This window comes from Anomalospiza imberbis, chromosome 21 (genome assembly GCF_031753505.1).
Source record: "Anomalospiza imberbis isolate Cuckoo-Finch-1a 21T00152 chromosome 21, ASM3175350v1, whole genome shotgun sequence".
NCBI classification, from domain to species: Eukaryota; Metazoa; Chordata; class Aves; order Passeriformes; family Viduidae; genus Anomalospiza; species Anomalospiza imberbis.
This window is the reverse complement of record NC_089701.1, coordinates 5,700,692-5,720,874: the sequence shown is the minus strand read 5'-3', so window position 1 is coordinate 5,720,874 and position 20,183 is coordinate 5,700,692. Positions and strand designations below refer to the sequence as shown.

Below are 20,183 nucleotides of genomic sequence, written 5' to 3'. Positions count from 1 at the left end.
CAGGTCTGAAATAATATTTGTCTGCTGCCAGAACTCTGGAAAGAGATGACCTTTTCTGTTTCATCATTGAGAAATGTTATTATGTGTCTCATTTTATTCCTATTGGTTAAGATATCCTAGTACAGCTTGATTGACAGGGTCAGTGTTTTCCAGTCTGAGGCAAAAGGACCCAGCTGAGTTATGTTTTTATAATTGTAGGCTAAATAGGCTTTAAATTGATCTAATTTTTTGACTTTGAAGAATTACCAGTAATCTTTTAATGTCTCTTGCTTTTGTCTGCTAAGTCCTTCAGTTCCCTCTGCTTCTGTTCCATAGGCCACTTTGCAGCTGAGGATGTGAAAATCAAACTGAACGAGCTAAACCAGAAGTGGGACTCTCTGAAAGCCAAAGCATCTCAGCGTCGACAGGACCTGGAGGATTCCCTGCAGGCTCAGCAGTACTTTGCTGATGCTAATGAGGCCGAATCCTGGATGAGGGAAAAGGAGCCCATTGTAGGCAGTACAGACTATGGGAAAGATGAAGACTCTGCTGAGGTATTTGAGATTCTTGTTTAAATCAAATTTGTATAAGTACAGTGAGGATTTGTCCAGTGGTAAAAAAATGAGCTGTGATAATTTCAGGATTCTTAACAAAGAGGGCAGATTCTTGCATCAAGCAAGATTTTGGCTCTTAGTCAAAAGATGACATATTTTCCTGTGTCTTAGTTGCTATTGCACATGAAATTCTGCTGCTCAGTATATTAAACCAACTGTGAGGAAGCTTTACCTCTGTATTCACTCTTTTACAGGGTTGTTTTTTTTTTTTAAGTATAATGGAAATAATATCAGCAAATTCCTCATGGGATAAGCATTTCAGTATGAGTCTGGTTTTCAGCAGTTCATTAGTCTGGAAGTAATTTTTTTTGGTCTGGATTTGTTCTATTGATATCATTCTGGAGTCAAGCACCACGTCCCAGGCAGTGCTGACTGACTATTTATCAACATGAAGTGAAGTTTAAAGGCTCACTTTAAACTTACCCATATCACTCTGGAAATAGTTATTTCTGGTCAGAACAAAAGAATGTTGCTGAGATAAGGTAGAGGCAAAGCACCAGAAGCATTAGGCCTACTATCTAGCCTGTGAATAAATAGAAGTGATTATTCCCTTGAGAGTCACAAGGCTGGCAGCTCTGAAAAACCCACATTCTCTTTGTATGGAGTCAAAGTACTTATTTTAAGCAGAGGCATTTTTGTAAAATGGCAAGGTGTGTATGTTGTTATTATCATCCACTTTCAGGCTCTTCTGAAGAAACATGAAGCTTTGATGTCTGATCTCTCTGCTTATGGCAGCAGCATCCAGGCATTGAGGGAACAGGCCCAGTCATGCAGGGTAAGGAAAGAAGCTAATCATGTACCTAAAATTCATGGGTCAGCAAAAGGTAAAAACAAAGCTCAATAACAGTTGTTGCTTTTGAGAAGTTATTGCAGACTGTGCTTGATTTTCTCAAAAACTTAGCAGTCTGTTTTTATAATCATAAGACAGCTGTATTGTTGTGAAGTAAAACAGTTTAATGAGGTGGTTTACAGGGTTTGAGCCCAGACAGCACCTAAACTGACTCCACAGTAGCTTTAACTAAGGCTGAAGTCTATTCTGTCTTCAACAACATTGATTATAATAAACATGGAACAGCTCATTTTTTATTGTGCTCTTTTTTTTTAGCAACAAGTTGCTCCCACAGATGATGAAACTGGAAAAGAGCTCGTTTTGGCACTCTATGATTACCAGGAGAAGAGTCCCCGGGAGGTGACAATGAAGAAGGGAGATATCCTCACCTTACTCAACAGCACCAACAAGGTGGGTTCTGGTTTCCTGCTTTGCTGGCCTGCTTGGCTCCTCTGTGCTCTGTGTTTTGTTTGGTTTTGGCACATTTAGCCCATGTCCCCATTTAGCACTTCAGCTGAAGCTCTTCGCTTCATTTCCATCACTCCTCTACAGCTGCCAACTTTTCCAAGACAGGGCACATGTCTGTGCGAACTTTAATTCCCTGATATGGAGGAATTTTTGGCTGAATACAAGGGGAGAGGTGGGAGTAAGATCTCTGTCTTCAAAAGACTGTTTGAAATGATCTCCATAGCAAGAGCAAACTGTTGAGAGCATCACTGATTTCCTTGTGTTAATAGAAGTCTCTGATTTGCAGCATTCAGTTGCCCAGCATTCTTTATGTTTGATGATGTCCTCACAGTGGTTGCTTTGTGGTATTTTTGCTTCCAGGACTGGTGGAAGGTGGAAGTCAATGACCGTCAGGGATTTGTACCTGCTGCCTATGTGAAAAAACTGGATCCTGCCCAGTCTGCATCCCGAGAGAACCTCCTGGAGGAGCAGGGCAGCATCGCACTGCGACAGGAGCAAATCGACAACCAGTAAGATCTAACTGATGAGATGTGACACTGCCAGCATTAGCTGGCTTGGCCTTTGCTTCACAGATTGTCACCAGCTTAGGTTAATGCTTCTTACACTAGGGAGTAATTAATTGGAGCAAAACAAGGGCCTCCTTTGCCAGAGGCACCAGATTCAGTTGTTTTATTCCTTCTCTAGATTTTCTAGTTGCTTTTCCCATTTTTAACTGTTAAACTCATGACACTAGAGCTCAACTTGCTGTCTGACCTGAGCATTTTATGTGTTCTTTTGTTCTTGTACCTAACTACTTAAACTTGTTTGTGAGTTATATATGTCCTAAGCAACTCTTGTATATGTAGTTGTCACTTCTTAACGTGTGATCTGTTTTGAAAAACTTCCTTAAATTTGATTCCATTAAGTACAGTGCTCTCCCTATACAGGGCTGCCTCTGGAGGTGCCCTCCTTACAAGCTGGGGCTGCTTTGCTGCTAGCTCATCACTTTTTTTTCTGAAATGTGGTGCCAATATTTGTTGCCATTATAGGAGCTAAAATGTGTCCTCCCTTTTTTTTTTCAATTTTTATCATCTTTTTTAAAAGAGCAGCATATCATTGCAAACAGAAAACTGCAAGGTTGCTTGGTAATGACCTTCTTAAAGCACATGGTGGCTGGAGATTAATTCAAGCAAGGGCTGTGGGTGATAGCTGTGAGTGCTAGCCCATCTTATCAAGCCACTTGAAAGCTGAAGCTGAAAGTTTTCTATGTACTCCCATCTGTTTGTGCAGCTACGCTGTCGTTCACTGTGAGAATTTCCTCCCACTCAGTTGTGTTGAGTCATCAGTTATTACGGTGCCATGCAATAATTACTAGCCTTAGCTCTAGAAGTAAAAAATTAAAATAAATTCACACAAAAAAATCCCACCAACCCATAACAAAAACCCTTTTTACCAGCACGAAGAAAAAATTCTGGAGAATTGTGGCACATCAGTCAGGATTTTAATAATATAATTCCCTCCACGGGTTTGCATATGGCTTTTAGGAACTAGAACAGGGTGCCTTATTTTAGAGCCAGGGACAGGGGACCACCTTTTAGTTTCCAATCCCATGGCACAATAATGAGGAAATGAGGAGACCTTATAGAGAGAGCTCAACTGTACTGTTGAGGTTTCCTTACATGAATTCTACTCCTGGTCTGATTTGCTTTGCTTCTGAACAACACCTAATTTTCTCCATTTAAATGTGAACTCTTACCCATCTCCTACCACGGACCAGCCATGGATGGAGCTGCTGCTTTCATTATTTTTGTTAATCGGACTAATTTTTCGCATGCATTTGCTGTGCTCCCTGTCTGTGCAGGACTCTCATTACTAAGGAGGTCGGCAGTGTATCTCTGCGTATGAAACAGGTCGAAGAACTGTGAGTAGGATTAGCCCTTTCCTAAACCATGCTGTCTCCACACTGTCACTGTTCATCCTCCCTTTGTTTCTTTCTTTGGGAACGCTGCTCCAAAGAGACATGAAGGAGGCCATTTCTGCAATGAGGATTAGTTTAGATGAATGTGGTGGTCTGTGTTTCCTCTGTTCCTCACAACCAGCTGCTTATCTTGCTGGGCACCTCTGTGCTGCTGAATTGGTTCATGTTTATTCCATCACACTGGTTTTGCTTACCAAAGAGGCTTTAAGGCTATCTGGATTGTTTTCCTTAAAAAGCATCTCCTGCATTTTCTGAGGTGCAGATAGAAATATTAGCTTGTTTATATAAATATATATAAAATACATCTACCAAGTATTGCATCACATCTGAATGTCTCAAGAGTTTGGGAAGGGTGGGACTGTCATGGTTTATCATATAAAGTAACATTCATGCTGGATGCTCAAAAAACATTATTTATATAGGGTGATTATTCCTTAATTTTAACATTAACTAAATTTTGAAACCTGTGTTCATGTCTCCTGGAAAAGATATCAAATTTGCATTATACTGGTGGAAGTTGCTGGGAAATCCAAAGCCACAGTGTTCATTGGCTGTGCCTGGCTTTTCATAGCAAATGTATTGAAACTTTTATGTAAATCTTTCAAGTGTTGCAAAGTAACTCTGAAGTTAGGTTTGCTTCTGAAACAGTTTTGCCCCAGATCCTCTATGAGCTTTACAAGTATTTAATACCTAATGTTGTTTGCTGAGGCAAACAGCTGCAATTAGGGCAGGCTTCAAAATAGTGTTTTCAAGTCAGGGTAGAAAGTTTCTATTCAAACCTCATGTGAAAGATTCTTAGTTCCTTTCTGCCCACTCTTAAACTACAGTAAACAGGAAGACACAAAGTCTCTGCTTCCATGGAAGGAGAGCTGATTTATCACTTTGGTATATAGATATTACAGCCCAGGATACTGAGGATTTTTTTTTCAGGAGACTTTGTCATGTCTGAGCTGTTGGTTAGGAAAATGCTGCAGGATTGAACTCCTCAAGATGGGAGGTTGTAACTGCTCAGTATGTGCCCTTGTGTTTTGGGGTGGGAAATGAAAACATCCCCATTTGAGGCCCCCGCAGGTACCTCAGCAGTGTCTGGTATTATTTGATTTAACAACATCAGAAGGAATGTACTTAATAATGAGAGTCTATAGCTGCTGTTGATCACTGTGGTAGACCCATGTCCAAACTGATTCAGGACATAAAAAACCCTTCCAGATGCAGCTAAAATGTCTCATCTTCTGGAATACTTAAAGTAAGAATGAGCATTAAGTGTGGTTTTTCTGAATGCAGGTTTTTAAAAAACAGGCGTTATGCATTGCTAGAGAGATTTGTAATTCAGTATCAGTGACTGCAAAACTGCTCTTGGCTTTTTTCAGCAATAGCTTGGGAAAGGTCTTGTAGGATCATGTGTGTTTAGTTGATTACAAGATGGTTTTAAATAACTGGCTGGTCTTAAAAGGTTTATTTGCCTGTGCAGACCAATTTAAACATGTTTGAGGCTTCATTTTGTGTCTGTTCTAAAGTAAAGGAGGAGTGATATCACTGATGTTGAGAATTGCACAGATATAAAAAGTGTACCTGAAATTAGTTTCATGGATTTCCCAGTTGAATATAGGTGTGTTATCAAAGATTCACACCTTGCTTAAACATGCAGCAGATTTTGCACTGGAAAATGGCTAGTGAAGATGTTTATGTCCTAAAGCTGGGAGGCTGGTGGATTTTCATAACCTCATGGCAAACTTGATGTACTCTAGGAAAATACCTCTTGGCAAGTAAGAACCTATGGAGTCATTCCTACCCTGCAGTGATACTGTAGTGTAAGAGCCAGTCTAGGCTGTGATTTGGGTTTGCATTTGCCCAGTGAGGCGTTCCATGTGGGAGTTCCCATTTTGGTGTGCAATCCATGTGGAGGAGAGACAAGGACAGTCTTCAGTCCCAACTGCACATGAGTAGCTCATCCTGTAGCAGAACAGGGCAAAAGTTCAGGGATTCCCCATTTTTGGGGACCCCAGCACTTGGGAAATTCCTGTGATTTGACTCAGTTCCATCTGATTGTTCCTTGCTTTCCTTTCCTGCTTGTCCCAGGTATCACTCTCTCCTGGAACTGGGAGAAAAACGTAAAGGCATGTTGGAAAAAAGCTGCAAGAAGTTCATGCTTTTCCGTGAAGCCAACGAGCTCCAGCAGTGGATCAATGAGAAGGAAGCAGCACTCACCAGTGAGGAAGTGGGTGCTGATCTGGAGCAGGTGGAGGTTCTGCAGAAGAAATTTGATGATTTTCAGAAGGTATGTAGTGATGCTGCATAATGTGTATGTTAATTTTGGCCTTTCCCTTCAGGCTTTTCCGATCATGTATCCATGACAATTCTTCATAGCTGAGTAGGAAACATGGCTTTGATTGGACATAAAAGGTCCATAGAAGTTATATATGAATTTTTTATTTCATTTTGTGAGGATAGAGAATCCCACTTTCAAGTGTCTTCAGTTTGATTACATTCCCCAGGTTGTTCCATGCTTCCCAGCTCCCATAGAGCTGAAACTCTTTCAACACTTTGCAGTAGAGTCTGCCAAGCTTTGGAAGAATTTCACTTTGTGTAAAGCATAATCTTTAGTTAAGCTATTTTTATTGAAAGGAGAGATGCATTTGCTTTCCATGTGTGGAGTTATTTCCCCAGGATATGGGGAAAAAAATCTGTCAGCTGGGATTCCCTGGCACGGGCTGTCTGGGAGCTCAGGGTCACGGTGCTCAATTCCTGCTGTTCACACACTGGGCACTCCTGGTGAGCCAGCTTGTTCCACGTGTTCTGCTTGGGTGAATGTCAATGCTGGGATATTTCCCTGTTCTGTGTAGGATCTCAAAGCCAACGAGTCACGCCTGAAGGATATAAACAAGGTTGCCAAGGACCTGGAGTCAGAAGGGCTGATGGCAGATGAAGTACAAGCAGTACAGCAACAGGTGCTCTTTTTCTTTGCCTTAATCTAATCCAAGAAGCAAAATATTTTCCTCCTTTCTTTTGTCTGTTGTCTTTTCCTGGCATTGCAAGATTCAGGCTGTTTTCTAGTGTGGCCATCCCAAGAAGACCTTTAGAATTATATTTTGTAATAATGTTAGAGCAAATTGCAGCACCATCTAGAGCTTTTTCCTTTCTTTTTTTAGGAATGGAAAGGCTTTACAATAATACTAAAAGTAGTGGAGATTCCATGCATTAACTCTGCTTCCTATAAATTTGAAATTTAGCCTTTATTTATTTTGCAGGAAAATGGGTGAGGAATGCTAGGGGAAAAGAAATATAAAATAGAGCACAATTCAGAGTGGAGGGAGTTTGTGGGTTTTCCATTTTGGTTTGGGATTTTTAGCTTTTTTTTTGCCAGCTTTTTACATGTGCTATAAACAATTCTATCCTGTGCCAACTAAGTATGAGGCATGTTGGGAAAACATTCATTCTGTTAGAAAATAACTAATTGTTTGTCCTCTCTCCTTTGCAGGAAGTCTATGGAATGATGCCCAGGGTACGTGTTAATTTCTGAGGTGGATGGAGTGGCAATTGTAACAGGTTTGGGATGTACAAGGAGAAGTTCAGCCATAATTGTAGTTAATTTTCATGATGGAACTCACTAATGACTTTGAATCGACATTCAAATATTATCTTATCTATGATCCCTTTATTTCCTGAGTGCCTTGCCCCACATCACAAATCTAAGCAAGCAGCATAACTCAAATTGATACAAATACTTGCATGAAAAAATGTACTTAGTCTGTTAAGGATTCAACACAGAGATGTTTTCAAGATTTTTGTACTGTATTCTGATAGTTTTAGATTCTGCTTCATATTTAAAGCTGTTTCTTCACATTTTCAAACAGGATGAAACTGATTCTAAGACAGCCTCTCCTTGGAAGGTAGGCGTCATTGCTTACTAGCACGCAAAAAGAAAATAAAACAAAAATTACAGCATATCATCTTTTTTAGACCATTTGCTTCTCCTGTGCCATAGAAATTCTCAACAGCCTGGTTTTTACCTCTCTGCTACAAAACTCTGTTCAGTTTTGAGCTTGTACTATGAGGGCGATTCCAGTTTCTGGGCAGTGGGTGTTGAATAATCCCTTGTTCACTCTGCATGAGTTCTTTGCTTTCTGCTTGCTACAACAAAAATGGTTTTATTCCTCAAAGTCAAAACCATTTATGTCAATACTCCTTTAGTAAGGAATATGCTGTATTCCATTAGTCATCTCCAGCTCATTTACTACTGTAGTTAGAAGAAGCCTTTCTCTATTCATTAGAGGCTGTCACCTTCTAAAGCACAAAAATACCTTAAATATTTTTTAAATTATCCAACATTATGTTTTCCTTAGCATATAATTCCTGTGTTTTATGTCTTGCATCCACCCTGTTAGACTTAAAGCTGCATGTACATCTTTTAAGCTGTGTAATGTGGGAAAAACAGGTTAGTATGCAGTACCTTGACAGAAAATGCAGCTATGTTGCCAGGAACTGGTGACTTTTAAAGTATTTTTTTGCAAATTGTAAACATGTACATTGAATTCTAGGAATCTTATAGTAACTTATCAGACTGATATTTTGGGGGTTTTTAATTAATGTATTGAATATTGCCTTTAAATTTCCTCCTCTTTGTCCTCATTAAGGTTTTTTTGCTTCAGTTTACACTAACATGACAGTGCTTGCTTGTGAATTCTGACTATTCTTACTCTGCTCTATAAGACCTTAGGAATTACAACCAATTATTCCTAATTGCTTTTTAATTTACTTACATTGTCTTTCTTGGTGGTTTCTGTTTGGTTTTTTAAGGACTTTTCTTTCAGTCTGGTTGTGCTTTTGGTTAGAGTTGACTTCAATGCTATATTTTTTATTTCTGCCTTTTCACACAGTCTGCACGTTTGATGGTACACACTGTGGCAACCTTCAACTCAATCAAGGTAATTCCACAACTTTCTCTGACCTGATTTAGAAGTTGTGCACATTTTTTATCCTCCTTTTCCATAGTCTTTGTCTTTCACTAAACTTTATAAACTCTTACGAATCAATTTATTGGAAGAAGAATTAGTATATACAGCATTTGCTTCTCAAGTTACATCACTGTCTTATATACATAAAATCATTTGGTTTTACAGCTCAGGAGAAACCCCTCAAATTATTTTATTTAACTAAGCTACCTGAATTTGTGCATTCTTCTGGAATGAAGCAGAATTTAGTAACCTTTACCTGTAGTGAAAGGCCAGTCTTGACTTTTTGCTTCCCTCATCCAGGAGCTGAATGAGCGCTGGAGATCCCTGCAGCAGCTGGCAGAGGAGAGGAGCCAGTTGTTGGGCAGTGCCCATGAGGTCCAGAGATTCCACAGGTGAGGGGTTTGTTTGGTCTTGACTCAAATGCTTTGTTTATCGAGAATTCTAAAATACAGTGGGACCTGTTCTAAACAAATCATATTCAATCCCCAGCTTTTTCAGTGGAGGGTGGTCTTTTAATTCTCTTTTTGCCTTTCCTTCCTTCAAATCAGAGATGCTGATGAAACCAAAGAATGGATAGAGGAGAAGAATCAAGCATTAAATACAGACAACTATGGGCATGACCTGGCCAGTGTTCAGGCTCTGCAGCGCAAACATGAAGGCTTTGAGAGAGACTTGGCAGCTCTGGGAGACAAGGTGAGATTCTGAGGAAGAAAATCCAAAAGCTTTGTTTTTATCTACCAGAAATGATTGAACTACAGCAGTTCTCTTTGTCTTCACTGTGTTCATTTCCCTTTCTCTAATTGTAGGTGAATTCTCTTGGTGAAACTGCCCAGCGTCTAATCCAGTCACATCCAGAATCCGCTGAAGATCTCCAAGAAAAATGCACTGAGTTGAATCAGGCTTGGAATAGTCTGGGAAAACGTGCTGACCAGCGCAAGGAGAAGCTTGGAGATTCTCATGACCTGCAGCGTTTCCTCAGTGACTTCAGGTAGTGATGTGATTCCCCCTCTCAATTTGTTTATTATTAGTGAAGTATACATGGCTTATTGTTCCACAGGAATATTTCTGTGAAGGGTTCAGAAAAGGATTGTTCTCCCTGTTGCAACTTATTTCAGTGGAGGGAGGGAAAAATTCCCTATTACTGTGTGTTCACAGGGACCTCATGTCTTGGATCAATGGGATCCGGGGCCTGGTCTCCTCAGATGAACTCGCAAAGGATGTGACTGGAGCTGAAGCTTTATTGGAAAGGCACCAGGTATGTGAAAGATAAGTGTATCATAGGCATCAACAAATGTTTCTTTTTTCTGACACTTTCCAATTAGAGTTCTAAAAACAGATCAGTTCCAGCTCTGGTTATTAAGCAGTACATCTCTGCCCCTTGCAGGAGCACCGCACGGAAATAGATGCAAGAACTGGCACTTTCCAGGCATTTGAACAGTTTGGACAACAACTTCTTGCCCATGGACACTATGCCAGCCCAGAGATCAAGGAGAAACTGGATATTCTGGAGCAAGAACGGACAGACCTGGAGAAGGCCTGGGTCCAGCGCAGAATGATGCTGGACCAGTGCCTGGAACTACAGGTACTCTGCTGCAGTTTGGATAAGAAAAATAATTCCTCTTTTCATTAAAAAGTCTACAATTTCATGGTGGTAACAGTGCTCTTGATCTGTCTTGCTCATGCTTTGGATTTTTTTTCTCCCCAGCTGTTTCATCGGGACTGTGAACAAGCTGAAAACTGGATGGCTGCCCGGGAGGCTTTCTTAAATACAGAGGATAAAGGAGACTCCTTGGACAGTGTGGAGGCACTCATCAAGAAACATGAAGATTTTGATAAAGCAATCAATGTCCAGGTGAGGAGCTGTAGCTGAAGTAAGGGGAAAATAGTTTCCTTTTTCTCATGTGAATTATTAGCAAAAGGAGTTTTTGCTGTGTATGGCTTCTGAAGTTCAGTTCTGAATATTCAGCCATGTGGAATTTACTGCAGAAGTTTAGAAGCAGCTTGTGCACATTAGGATGTATTCCATTGCCTACAAACAGTGTAGAAATAGTGGCAAGTATTTGTGTAAATCTACTGATTTGAAATTACTTTTTCCCTTTATTTGTGGCAGAAAATGGTATATTTCCAGTTTCTTGTAGCAGAAAAGTGCCTAGATTTATTGAGATCATACTGCTGAAGCTTTTAGCTCAAAAGAGCCTTTTTTCCTAAAAGCCGCAGGTGAAACGTGTTCTAAGTTGAACTCTGCTGTCCTGTAGAAGAGAGACTTCTTTCATAGGGTCCCAGTAATGTAAATTTAAAGAAGATAGAAAAGCTTGTTCAGTTCAAGACACTGCTCATCATTTGACTTTAGGGAACCACAGTTCTAATTCATGGTTTCTGGTTTGAATAGGAAGAGAAAATTGCTGTCCTGCAGTCCTTTGCTGACCAGCTGATTGCTGCAGATCATTACGCCAAGGGAGTCATCGCCAGCAGACGCAACGAGGTCCTGGACAGGTCAGTGCTGCCTGGGAGGAGAAGGCAGATGACTGGAAATCCTCTTTAGGGATGTTCTGTAGCTGCTGAAGGTGATGCCTCATGTGGCTCTAGTGTTTTGTTCATTGTATGTGTCAAATTACTACAGGTGGCTTCGTCTGAAAGCCCAAATGATTGAGAAGAGATCGAAGCTGGGAGAGTCTCAGACCCTCCAGCAGTTCAGTCGTGATGTGGATGAAATAGAAGCCTGGATCAGTGAAAAGCTCCAGACTGCAAGTGATGAGTCCTATAAAGATCCCACAAATATCCAGGTGAATGTGGTTCTTGGCTTAAAATCAGAGTATCATTGTTAATTTTGCAAGGCCTTCTCTGGTTTGAAAATCCATGCTCAGGAATTCTTGTTCAGAGATGACAGAATAGTGCATCATGTTGGACATGTTCTCCTTTTAACAAGGAGAAAATGGAAGTTACATTATGCATGAAAGGAGACCCAAAATAGGAGCTGGTTAGTAATTATTCATGCCTATAATTAATTATTCATGCATATAATTAATAAGATATGTGGTATCTGCAGCAGAAAGTTTCCTAAAGAAACCCAAGTGACTGTTCTGTCTCTCTCCCAGCATTTAGACAATAAGGAAATGGAATTCTTGGGTCTCAACTCTTTTACATTATACAGTGTGAAATCTCATTTATTTTTCAGTATTAAGGAATAAAGTTACCTCTTATGTTTTAATTCTGGTTTATGAAGTAGTATGAATGCACTGAACTACTTCTCTCAATCTGTTTTATAGCTTTCCAAACTGCTGGTAAGTAGTTTGGACTAGCCCTGGTATGTGAATTTATTTTCTCTTTATAAGCTTCTGTGTAAGCCCAAGCTCTGGTTGCTGCTCCATCCATCAGTTCATGCAATCTCTTTGTTTTCTGTTAGTTCTTGACCTCCATCCAGGTACAGCTGTTGATCCTCATCCTATGGGTGTGGCTTTTTTGTTCATTCCTATTTAGCATCATTTATTTATGTATTTGTTTTGCAGGTGTTCTGCATGATCTGTTTTAATCTATGCTGTGTAATTATGTAGTTTAAGCTTTTTTAGGAGTTAGCCCATAGGAAAATGGGGTTCTATCCCCCTTTTTCAGAAATTTGGCTGTTTGATCATCACTTGTGCTGATTTAACACAGGGCATAATGTCAAATCCATGAGCTTGTGTTTGTAGAATCAGATGCTGAAGATGGAGGATTCAGTTAATGATAGAACTTGATTGGCTTAGTTCTTGCAAGAGCGTAGAAGGGAATAAAACAGGAAGAACACTCCAGAAAAAGAGATGTACCAGATGGAAAGCAGACAGCACTTACAAGAATCTAAGTGGATTAAAATGAGGATATGTGGAGGGAGAAGATAGAACAAAGAAAGGGGAAGCTAACGAGTAAGAAATGAAGGAATGATTTGTCACTTCAGAGTGTGGTACTTTAAATTACTGGTTTTTTTAGTTGGGGAAAAATATTATATTAAACTAGAAAGGCTTGTCTGCAATTTGTTGTCATGGTAATTATATAGAGATATGCAATTGGCAGCTTTTAAATTGAATTTTCCAAGTTGGTTGATCTAGCTTTGAAGGATATGCTTCCTCAAGCATTCAGGATTTGGTGGTTTACAGTTCCCAAAATGAAGCAGTTCATGCAGAATTTCTCATACCAGCACTATAGTATTTTTCCTTTTTTATTTTTGATCTAACATTTCCTTTCATTCCGTTCTCTAGGACACTCTCTACCCATGTCCAATGTCACTAGCATTTCCAGTTTATACTTGCAAATTCTGTCTTGTCACTTTTGTGTTGTTGTCAAATTCCTGGTGGGTGGATGGATCATGGGTACCTGAGAGCTGCAGACTCCGTCCCACACCAAGGCTCCTGTTGTTCTCATGGTGCTCTCAATTCTGCAGAGAAAAATTCTTTCCAAATAATTCAGTTACATTTCTATAGAAGATTTTGGCTGTTAATTCAGAATTTATCTATCTATCTATCTATATATAATGGGGCTTTGCATGTCTAATATCAAAACTGTGCAGAAAGTAGATAACCTGGAGCAGTGATTTCTGTTAATTACCTACAGATTAGGAAGGGAAGTAGGGATTTTCAACGCACAAAGGGGTGCATTGAAAACTAAGAATATTTACTACAGTAACATCTCAGCTTAGCGCAGGGAATTTTGCATTGGCACCTGTGAAATGCAGAACACGCTGCCAGAGTTCTGTGTTATCAGCTCACCACAGTTTTGCCAGGTCAAAAGTTGGTGGTTTCTCAGGTAATGAGAGTAACCACTGGAGCGAGCAGCAAATACCCTACCCAGAGAGAACTTCAGCTCAGCCTGTGCACAAAGCCGATGACCACCCAGCCCATGAGAACAATGGAGGAGCCCTATGTGCAGAGCCTGATGCTGTTGGGTTTGTCCCTGCAGAGCAAACACCAGAAGCACCAGGCCTTTGAAGCCGAGCTCCACGCCAACGCCGACCGCATCCGCGGCGTCATCGACATGGGCAACTCCCTCATCGAGAGGGGCGCGTGTGCCGGCAGCGAGGACGCCGTCAAGGTGGGCACCTTTTGGTAACTGAGGCAGGACAGTGTCCCTCTAGAAGAAATCTTGCTTTTGTATATCAGCTACACAGTGTAGATCAGGTGAATTCATTCTGCTTCGGTCTCAAAGGGGATTCATTTTCTGATCCTGTCACTGAGGTGTAAATTATAGCTGGGCAGCTCGAAATAGTGACTCTAACTTGCATACCTGGAATCAACAGCCAAACTTCCACCATGTTCTGGTTTTGCATTGATCAGAACTTTTTGCATGGTTCATTTACTTATCATTCCCACTTTCTGACAGGCACGCCTGGCTGCTCTGGCTGACCAGTGGCAATTCCTGGTACAGAAATCAGCAGAGAAGAGTCAGAAACTGAAAGAAGCTAATAAGCAACAGAATTTCAATACTGGAATCAAGGACTTTGACTTTTGGCTTTCAGAGGTAATAAGATGGGAATTAATTACTTGCAAAGTGTATTTTTTTCAGTTTTTATTACCTTTGCTGATGTTAGATTTTGTGGAGCACTGTTTACCTTTGAGCAAGTCTAGGTTTATTTTAAAAAAAACCTATTACTAGTAAAATTCTTGTGTATGTGTTCATGTTATTAGTTATTAACAATAAGGTAAGAAGAAGCAAATTTGCATGCAGCCTTTTAGGTATTAAACAGGTGACAAGGTAAAGGTTTAGTAGAAAATTGAGAAGTAATTTGCATGGTTTTACAGCATTATAGTTTCAAGGAGTTTGTGAAACAGTTTGTTCTTCATTCCATGTTTCCTTCTCCATCCCAGGTGGAGGCTTTGTTGGCATCTGAAGACTATGGGAAGGACTTGGCATCTGTTAACAACCTTCTGAAAAAACACCAACTACTGGAAGCTGATATATCTGCTCATGAGGTATTGCTTTCCCTTTTAGTTTTGGAAGATAAATCATAGTCATAAGCAAATTCTATAGGTACAGCTCCTGATACCTGCTGCAGTCACAGACCTGTTGAAATGTGCTTTTTAGCACAACCTGTGACTGCGAGGCAGATTCTGATTTTCATCCTGACATAATGAGCACAGAAACAAGCTCTGAGCAATCCCTGCTCTCTCTCCCCTCCATGTCCAGGACCGCCTGAAGGACCTGAACAGCCAGGCTGACAGTCTGATGACCAGCAGTGCCTTTGACACTTCCCAAGTGAAGGACAAACGCGAGACCATCAACGGGCGCTTCCAGCGCATCAAGGGCATGGCCAGCGCCCGCCGCGCCAAGCTCAACGAGAGCCACCGCCTGCACCAGTTCTTCCGTGACATGGACGACGAGGAGTCCTGGATCAAGTGGGTGTTTGGGAAGTTCTGGGCTTGCCAATGTCACTCATATCCTTTAGTGTGGCTTTAGAGCTGCCTTCCAACAGCTGTGCATCTGTAGGAGATCACCTTTGCTGCCAGTCCAGAAAAACTGTTTTGGGTGTGGTGTCTTAGCTGTAGTTTTCTTTGGTCAAATCCCAGTAAGCAGAAAAACACTGTTTAGACTCAGACATTTAATTCTATACTATTTTTGGAAAAACTTCTACCAAAAAATTCAAACCTTTTTCAGTTTCAAGTACTTTCTTGATTCTAGGCAGTTGTTGTAATTAATCAAATGGTCTTTCCACATTGGTACCTCAGGAGGAGGGAAAGACATGAGGCTGATAGAAATCATTCAAATTAGAGCACTTCTTTTGTCATGCTTTTAAAACAAACAAAATTTGGTCAACTTTACAAAATACATCTATATTTTTTAAAAATAAAACAGTACAGAGGAATTCTGTCCTTCAAAGATAAATGATGGGCCCTCTGTCATCTTCTTTCCCTCACACAGGAATGTGCTGCCAAAAGCCACTTGCTGTTTGCTAGTAACTCTCACACGCATTTTACATCCAAGATCTTTGTGCAATGCAAAGCAGTTGTGTATCTGAGGGGTTTTTTGTTTTCTTTGTCAGGTTGGACCTTTAGAAGTAATTTTCATATTTTATATTTCTCTCTGTTGAATTTAGAGAGAAGAAACTTTTGGTTAGCTCAGAGGACTATGGCAGAGACCTGACTGGTGTGCAGAATCTGAGGAAGAAACACAAGCGCTTAGAAGCAGAATTAGCTGCCCACGAACCTGCTATCCAGGTAAAACCCCGTCCCCATGGCAGATTTCTCTATAAGCAGCACCTTTCTTGGTTGTGGAAGAGATGAAAGCCAGCAGTAGTTTTTCTGGACCCCAAACAATGCACATAGGAAGGCAGGTGATGTTCCAGTAATTGTTTCTCTTTAGGGTGTTCTGGACACGGGTAAGAAGCTTTCAGATGACAACACAATTGGAAAGGAGGAGATACAGCAGAGACTGGCTCAGTTTGTGGATCACTGGAAAGAGTTAAAACAGTTGGCAGCTGCTAGGTATGAATTTGTGTAAAATTCAGTATTAATTCAAAGTTACATGGACTCATAATGATCAGATTTATACAATTTCAGGGTATGGGTTATTAGGAATATGATGTAACAGCATCTATCACTGATCACAGACTCTACAATATTGGCAATTTTCCTCAGTAGAAACATGAGCCTCTTTTTGAGGTGTATGTTGTGTTTAGCCTTTTCTTGCACCAGTTGGAAACCATAGGCTTACAATTAGCTGTCTTTAATCCACTACCAGGAGATTTTTCCTGATTAGAAACTGTTGGGAGAGAGTTTGCTTCATTCCTTTGGCAGCTGCAGGCTTTGTAGTCCAAGGAGTTGCTAGAGCTCCAGCCATGGCTGCTGCTGGAGGAGTGAAGTATGAATGATTAGGTTCAGGCTCTGCACACTGTTTTTGTATCTTACATCTCAATGCCATAAAACTGACCAGTTGCACCTTCCCCACACAGGGGCCAGCGTCTGGAGGAGTCTCTGGAGTATCAGCAGTTTGTAGCAAATGTTGAGGAAGAAGAAGCCTGGATCAATGAGAAAATGACACTGGTAGCCAGTGAGGATTATGGGGACACACTTGCTGCTATCCAGGTATGGAGGAAGCTGTCAGCACTTTATTGTTGCATTCCTGTTGGTTAGAGCATTACAAACCTTTCTTTAACTGTCTTTGCAATTTACAGGTTATTGTTGGTTCCTTTTGAAGTACTACATTGTAAAAAATATAAATTCACTCTATGAAAACATCCCAATAATGTCATTTTCTGTAGAAATTACTTGTAGTTTGATGTAGCTTTGCATCTCTTGACCTCTGATTGGAAGTCAGTCTCAGTTTCCTTTTGTCCACAAAAAAACAATGAGTTGTGCTAACCAGCTAGGATTAATTTTTGACAGAAAATGTTTATGCTAACTGATTTATAAAATGAATTACTTTTTAATAAATTGTGAGAAATTATTTTTAGACGTGCCTGTGTCTTGTATTTGCAGGGCTTGCTGAAGAAGCATGAGGCATTTGAGACTGATTTTACTGTCCACAAGGACAGAGTGAATGATGTCTGTGCTAATGGAGAAGATCTCATTAAAAAGGTGAGCATGAACTAGTCAAGAGAAACCGTCAAAGGCTCCCCAGGACATTTCCATGTTACAGTAGACTTTCTCTTCTCTATCCTGTCTTTGAAAAGAGCTCTTACTCATTTTTTGCAGCTGAATAAGCTGTTGGTGTTTTGCTTTCAAAGCTGTTTCATAGACAATACCTTTCAGCTGAAGTCCTTGCTCTGTCACCAACATCCTGAATGCCTCAGATGACTTCAGCATCATACAGGATGGCTGTATTTCTTTTCCTCCCTGTCACGTAGAACAATCACCATGAGGCGAACATCACTGCCAAGATGAAGGGGCTCAGAGGCAAGGTGTCAGATCTGGAGAAAGCAGCAGCTCAGAGGAAAGCCAAATTGGATGAGAACTCAGCTTTCCTCCAGTTCAACTGGAAAGCAGATGTGGTGGAGTCGTGGATAGGTATGTTCTGTGCTGAAGTACAATATTTGGGAACAAACAAACCTTAAACTCCTTCATTTCCAAAAGTCTCCAGTAGCTTCTCATGTGCTGTTGTAACAAGCAGACCTAAGCCCAGAGTAATCAGCAGTGCTGTCCCTGCTTTATGCCTTTGTAGCAACCTGATCTGGAACAGAGGGAAGGTTTGAGATGGAGAAATGACATTTTTGCAAAATTTGTTTCATTTTCCAGGAGAGAAGGAAAACAGTCTGAAGACAGATGATTATGGACGTGACCTCTCTTCAGTGCAAACCTTGCTCACCAAACAGGTCAGTGCTGATGCTGCTGCCACCCCATGAGGGAGGGACCAGCTGAACTCCTGTGAACACACAAGAATCTATGTGTGAAATACATGCAGGTTATTGGAAAGGCTAAAGAAAAATACAATCTCAAATACCTTTTGTTCTTTTAATGCTTCAGGAAACGTTTGATGCTGGACTTCAGGCTTTCCAGCAAGAGGGAATTGCAAACATCACTGCTCTGAAAGACCAGCTGCTCGCAGCCAAGCACATCCAGTCCAAGGCCATCGAGGCCCGGCACGCTTCCTTGATGAAACGCTGGAATCAGCTACTGGCTAATTCTGCTACCAGGAAAAAGAAACTCTTGGAGGCTCAGGAGCACTTCAGAAAGGTGAGTGGCCAACCATGGGGCTACAAAAATCTAATTGCGCACTTGATAAAAAATACACACTTGCAACTTCTGTAGCTTGTTCGTGCTTTTGCAACTAATGATTTTGGAGATACTGGAGAATTAACCTAAGAATTTCTGAGATGCTTGCAAGGCAAACTCTTGCATGTTAATTCCAGATTAGCTCATCCAGAGTATTTCCATTACTGACTGGATTTTTTTTCTTTTCAAGGTTGAGGATCTCTTCCTGACCTTCGCGAAGAAGGCCTCTGCCTTCAACAGCTGGTTTGAGAATGCTGAAGAGGACCTGACGGATCCTGTGCGCTGCAACTCACTGGAGGAAATCAAAGCCCTGAGAGAAGCTCACGACGCTTTCCGTTCCTCCCTGAGTTCTGCCCAAGCTGATTTCAACCAGCTGGCAGAGCTTGATCGCCAGATCAAGAGCTTCCGTGTGGCCTCCAACCCCTACACTTGGTTCACTATGGAGGCTCTTGAAGAAACCTGGAGGAATCTGCAGAAAATTATCAAGGCAAGTCAGTGAGAGAAAGAGTCTCTTCATATTTTATGATGTTTCAGTTGTCCCTGGAAGTTGTTCTCTGAGATAATGGGTACAAGAGTTTGTCACCATAATACAGTCAAAATACCTCAAAATTAGTGAGCAAAGAAAAATTGCCATTAAGTATAAACTTGTGCTATTGTCAGTTGTTCTCATGGTTTTCCATTTGTGGCTCTTCCAAAGGCAAGACACATGTGTCTTGCTTCCTAACTGTAGTAGAAATTTAACTTCTCTGCTATGCAGTGAAGCAACTGCTGGTCCAATTGCAGTTCTCAGGACTTAAATTCTGAATTACCACCTGAGAAGTTTTTCTCTAGGTATCCAGGACACCAAGCATTCAGTGTTGTTTTGAGGCTCAGAACTGTGCTGGGATGCAGCTTTTAGTTTTTGCTTTCTGTTACAGGATGAGACCAATCCCTTTATTTCTCTGAAATGACTGTTGTTCATTTCTCAGGAACGTGAACTGGAGCTGCAGAAGGAACAGCGAAGGCAGGAAGAAAATGACAAACTGCGTCAGGAATTTGCTCAGCATGCCAATGCCTTCCATCAGTGGATTCAGGAGACCAGGTACAGTTTCTTTCCAGGACCTGCCCTTAGAAAATCCCTTAGGTAGTATTTGTGTGCATCCTCTATCTCTTTGGACTGTCAAAATTGTAAATGTCTCCTGAAAAACAGCTCATCAGGACTTGTCCATTCCCTGCAGTTGGGATTTGAGGGAGGCCCCATTAGCTACAGGGGAAAAGAAAGCCCTGGAACCACCAGACTTTTAAAATGTTCCTATTTCTGAATTAATTTTCCTGCAGTAATTCCAGTTATCCAGGACTTCATTTTTCTCCAGTTATTCCTGAACTAGGCTGTAGCACAGCTGGGGAGGTAGAGCACAAATAGCTCCAAGCAGATTCTGAAGTGCCAGCGGTGTTTCTGTTAATGCCCTTTTTGTATTGAGCAGTGTATTGGGAATCTTACTGGTGTTCAAATAGAGAAAGATTGTGTAAAAAGAGCTTAAAACTTTGTAATCATTTCCCTGGGCTGCTGTCTAATAATAACCTTCTCTAAGGAGAGGGAGTAAAGACTTAACAACTCTGTTAGAAATAAAAAGTCTCAAGGTTGAGCATTGCAGGTGCCTGCACTCAGTCAGTGCTGTCAGCAGCTCTGACAGGTTCTGGTTGGGGGTCAGAGGAGGTGAGTTCTGTTCT

The 20,183-nt window shown here is 40.9% G+C and overlaps 2 protein-coding genes across 16 annotated transcripts in view; one reads left to right on the top strand and one right to left on the bottom strand.

Moving 5' to 3' along the window:
• BBLN (bublin coiled coil protein) overlaps nucleotides 1-20,183 on the bottom strand; it is a 95,221-nt gene that overhangs the window by 61,831 nt on the left and 13,207 nt on the right. The window lies entirely within an intron of this gene.
• SPTAN1 (spectrin alpha, non-erythrocytic 1) overlaps nucleotides 1-20,183 on the top strand; it is a 46,201-nt gene that overhangs the window by 19,714 nt on the left and 6,304 nt on the right. For 5 of the 15 annotated variants that reach the window (XM_068211351.1, XM_068211348.1, XM_068211343.1 and 2 more), the window contains exons 19-50: nucleotides 316-533; nucleotides 1,276-1,368; nucleotides 1,699-1,833; nucleotides 2,251-2,399; nucleotides 3,731-3,790; nucleotides 5,927-6,125; nucleotides 6,691-6,795; nucleotides 7,326-7,349; nucleotides 7,702-7,737; nucleotides 8,725-8,772; nucleotides 9,103-9,194; nucleotides 9,351-9,495; nucleotides 9,609-9,790; nucleotides 9,958-10,057; nucleotides 10,187-10,384; nucleotides 10,508-10,654; nucleotides 11,192-11,295; nucleotides 11,423-11,585; nucleotides 12,069-12,083; nucleotides 13,729-13,860; nucleotides 14,149-14,286; nucleotides 14,634-14,738; nucleotides 14,953-15,161; nucleotides 15,860-15,980; nucleotides 16,126-16,247; nucleotides 16,715-16,847; nucleotides 17,241-17,339; nucleotides 17,609-17,768; nucleotides 17,997-18,073; nucleotides 18,225-18,434; nucleotides 18,664-18,960; nucleotides 19,442-19,554. In XM_068211351.1, coding sequence (XP_068067452.1) covers nucleotides 316-533; nucleotides 1,276-1,368; nucleotides 1,699-1,833; nucleotides 2,251-2,399; nucleotides 3,731-3,790; nucleotides 5,927-6,125; nucleotides 6,691-6,795; nucleotides 7,326-7,349; nucleotides 7,702-7,737; nucleotides 8,725-8,772; nucleotides 9,103-9,194; nucleotides 9,351-9,495; nucleotides 9,609-9,790; nucleotides 9,958-10,057; nucleotides 10,187-10,384; nucleotides 10,508-10,654; nucleotides 11,192-11,295; nucleotides 11,423-11,585; nucleotides 12,069-12,083; nucleotides 13,729-13,860; nucleotides 14,149-14,286; nucleotides 14,634-14,738; nucleotides 14,953-15,161; nucleotides 15,860-15,980; nucleotides 16,126-16,247; nucleotides 16,715-16,847; nucleotides 17,241-17,339; nucleotides 17,609-17,768; nucleotides 17,997-18,073; nucleotides 18,225-18,434; nucleotides 18,664-18,960; nucleotides 19,442-19,554 — 4,129 coding nt within the window. Of the gene's footprint in view, nucleotides 1-315; nucleotides 534-1,275; nucleotides 1,369-1,698; nucleotides 1,834-2,250; nucleotides 2,400-3,730; nucleotides 3,791-5,926; nucleotides 6,126-6,690; nucleotides 6,796-7,325; nucleotides 7,350-7,677; nucleotides 7,738-8,724; nucleotides 8,773-9,102; nucleotides 9,195-9,350; nucleotides 9,496-9,608; nucleotides 9,791-9,957; nucleotides 10,058-10,186; nucleotides 10,385-10,507; nucleotides 10,655-11,191; nucleotides 11,296-11,422; nucleotides 11,586-12,068; nucleotides 12,084-13,728; nucleotides 13,861-14,148; nucleotides 14,287-14,633; nucleotides 14,739-14,952; nucleotides 15,162-15,859; nucleotides 15,981-16,125; nucleotides 16,248-16,714; nucleotides 16,848-17,240; nucleotides 17,340-17,608; nucleotides 17,769-17,996; nucleotides 18,074-18,224; nucleotides 18,435-18,663; nucleotides 18,961-19,441; nucleotides 19,555-20,183 lie in introns of all 15 variants that reach the window. The other 10 variants (XM_068211350.1, XM_068211347.1, XM_068211342.1 and 7 more) reach the window with 6 other exon arrangements.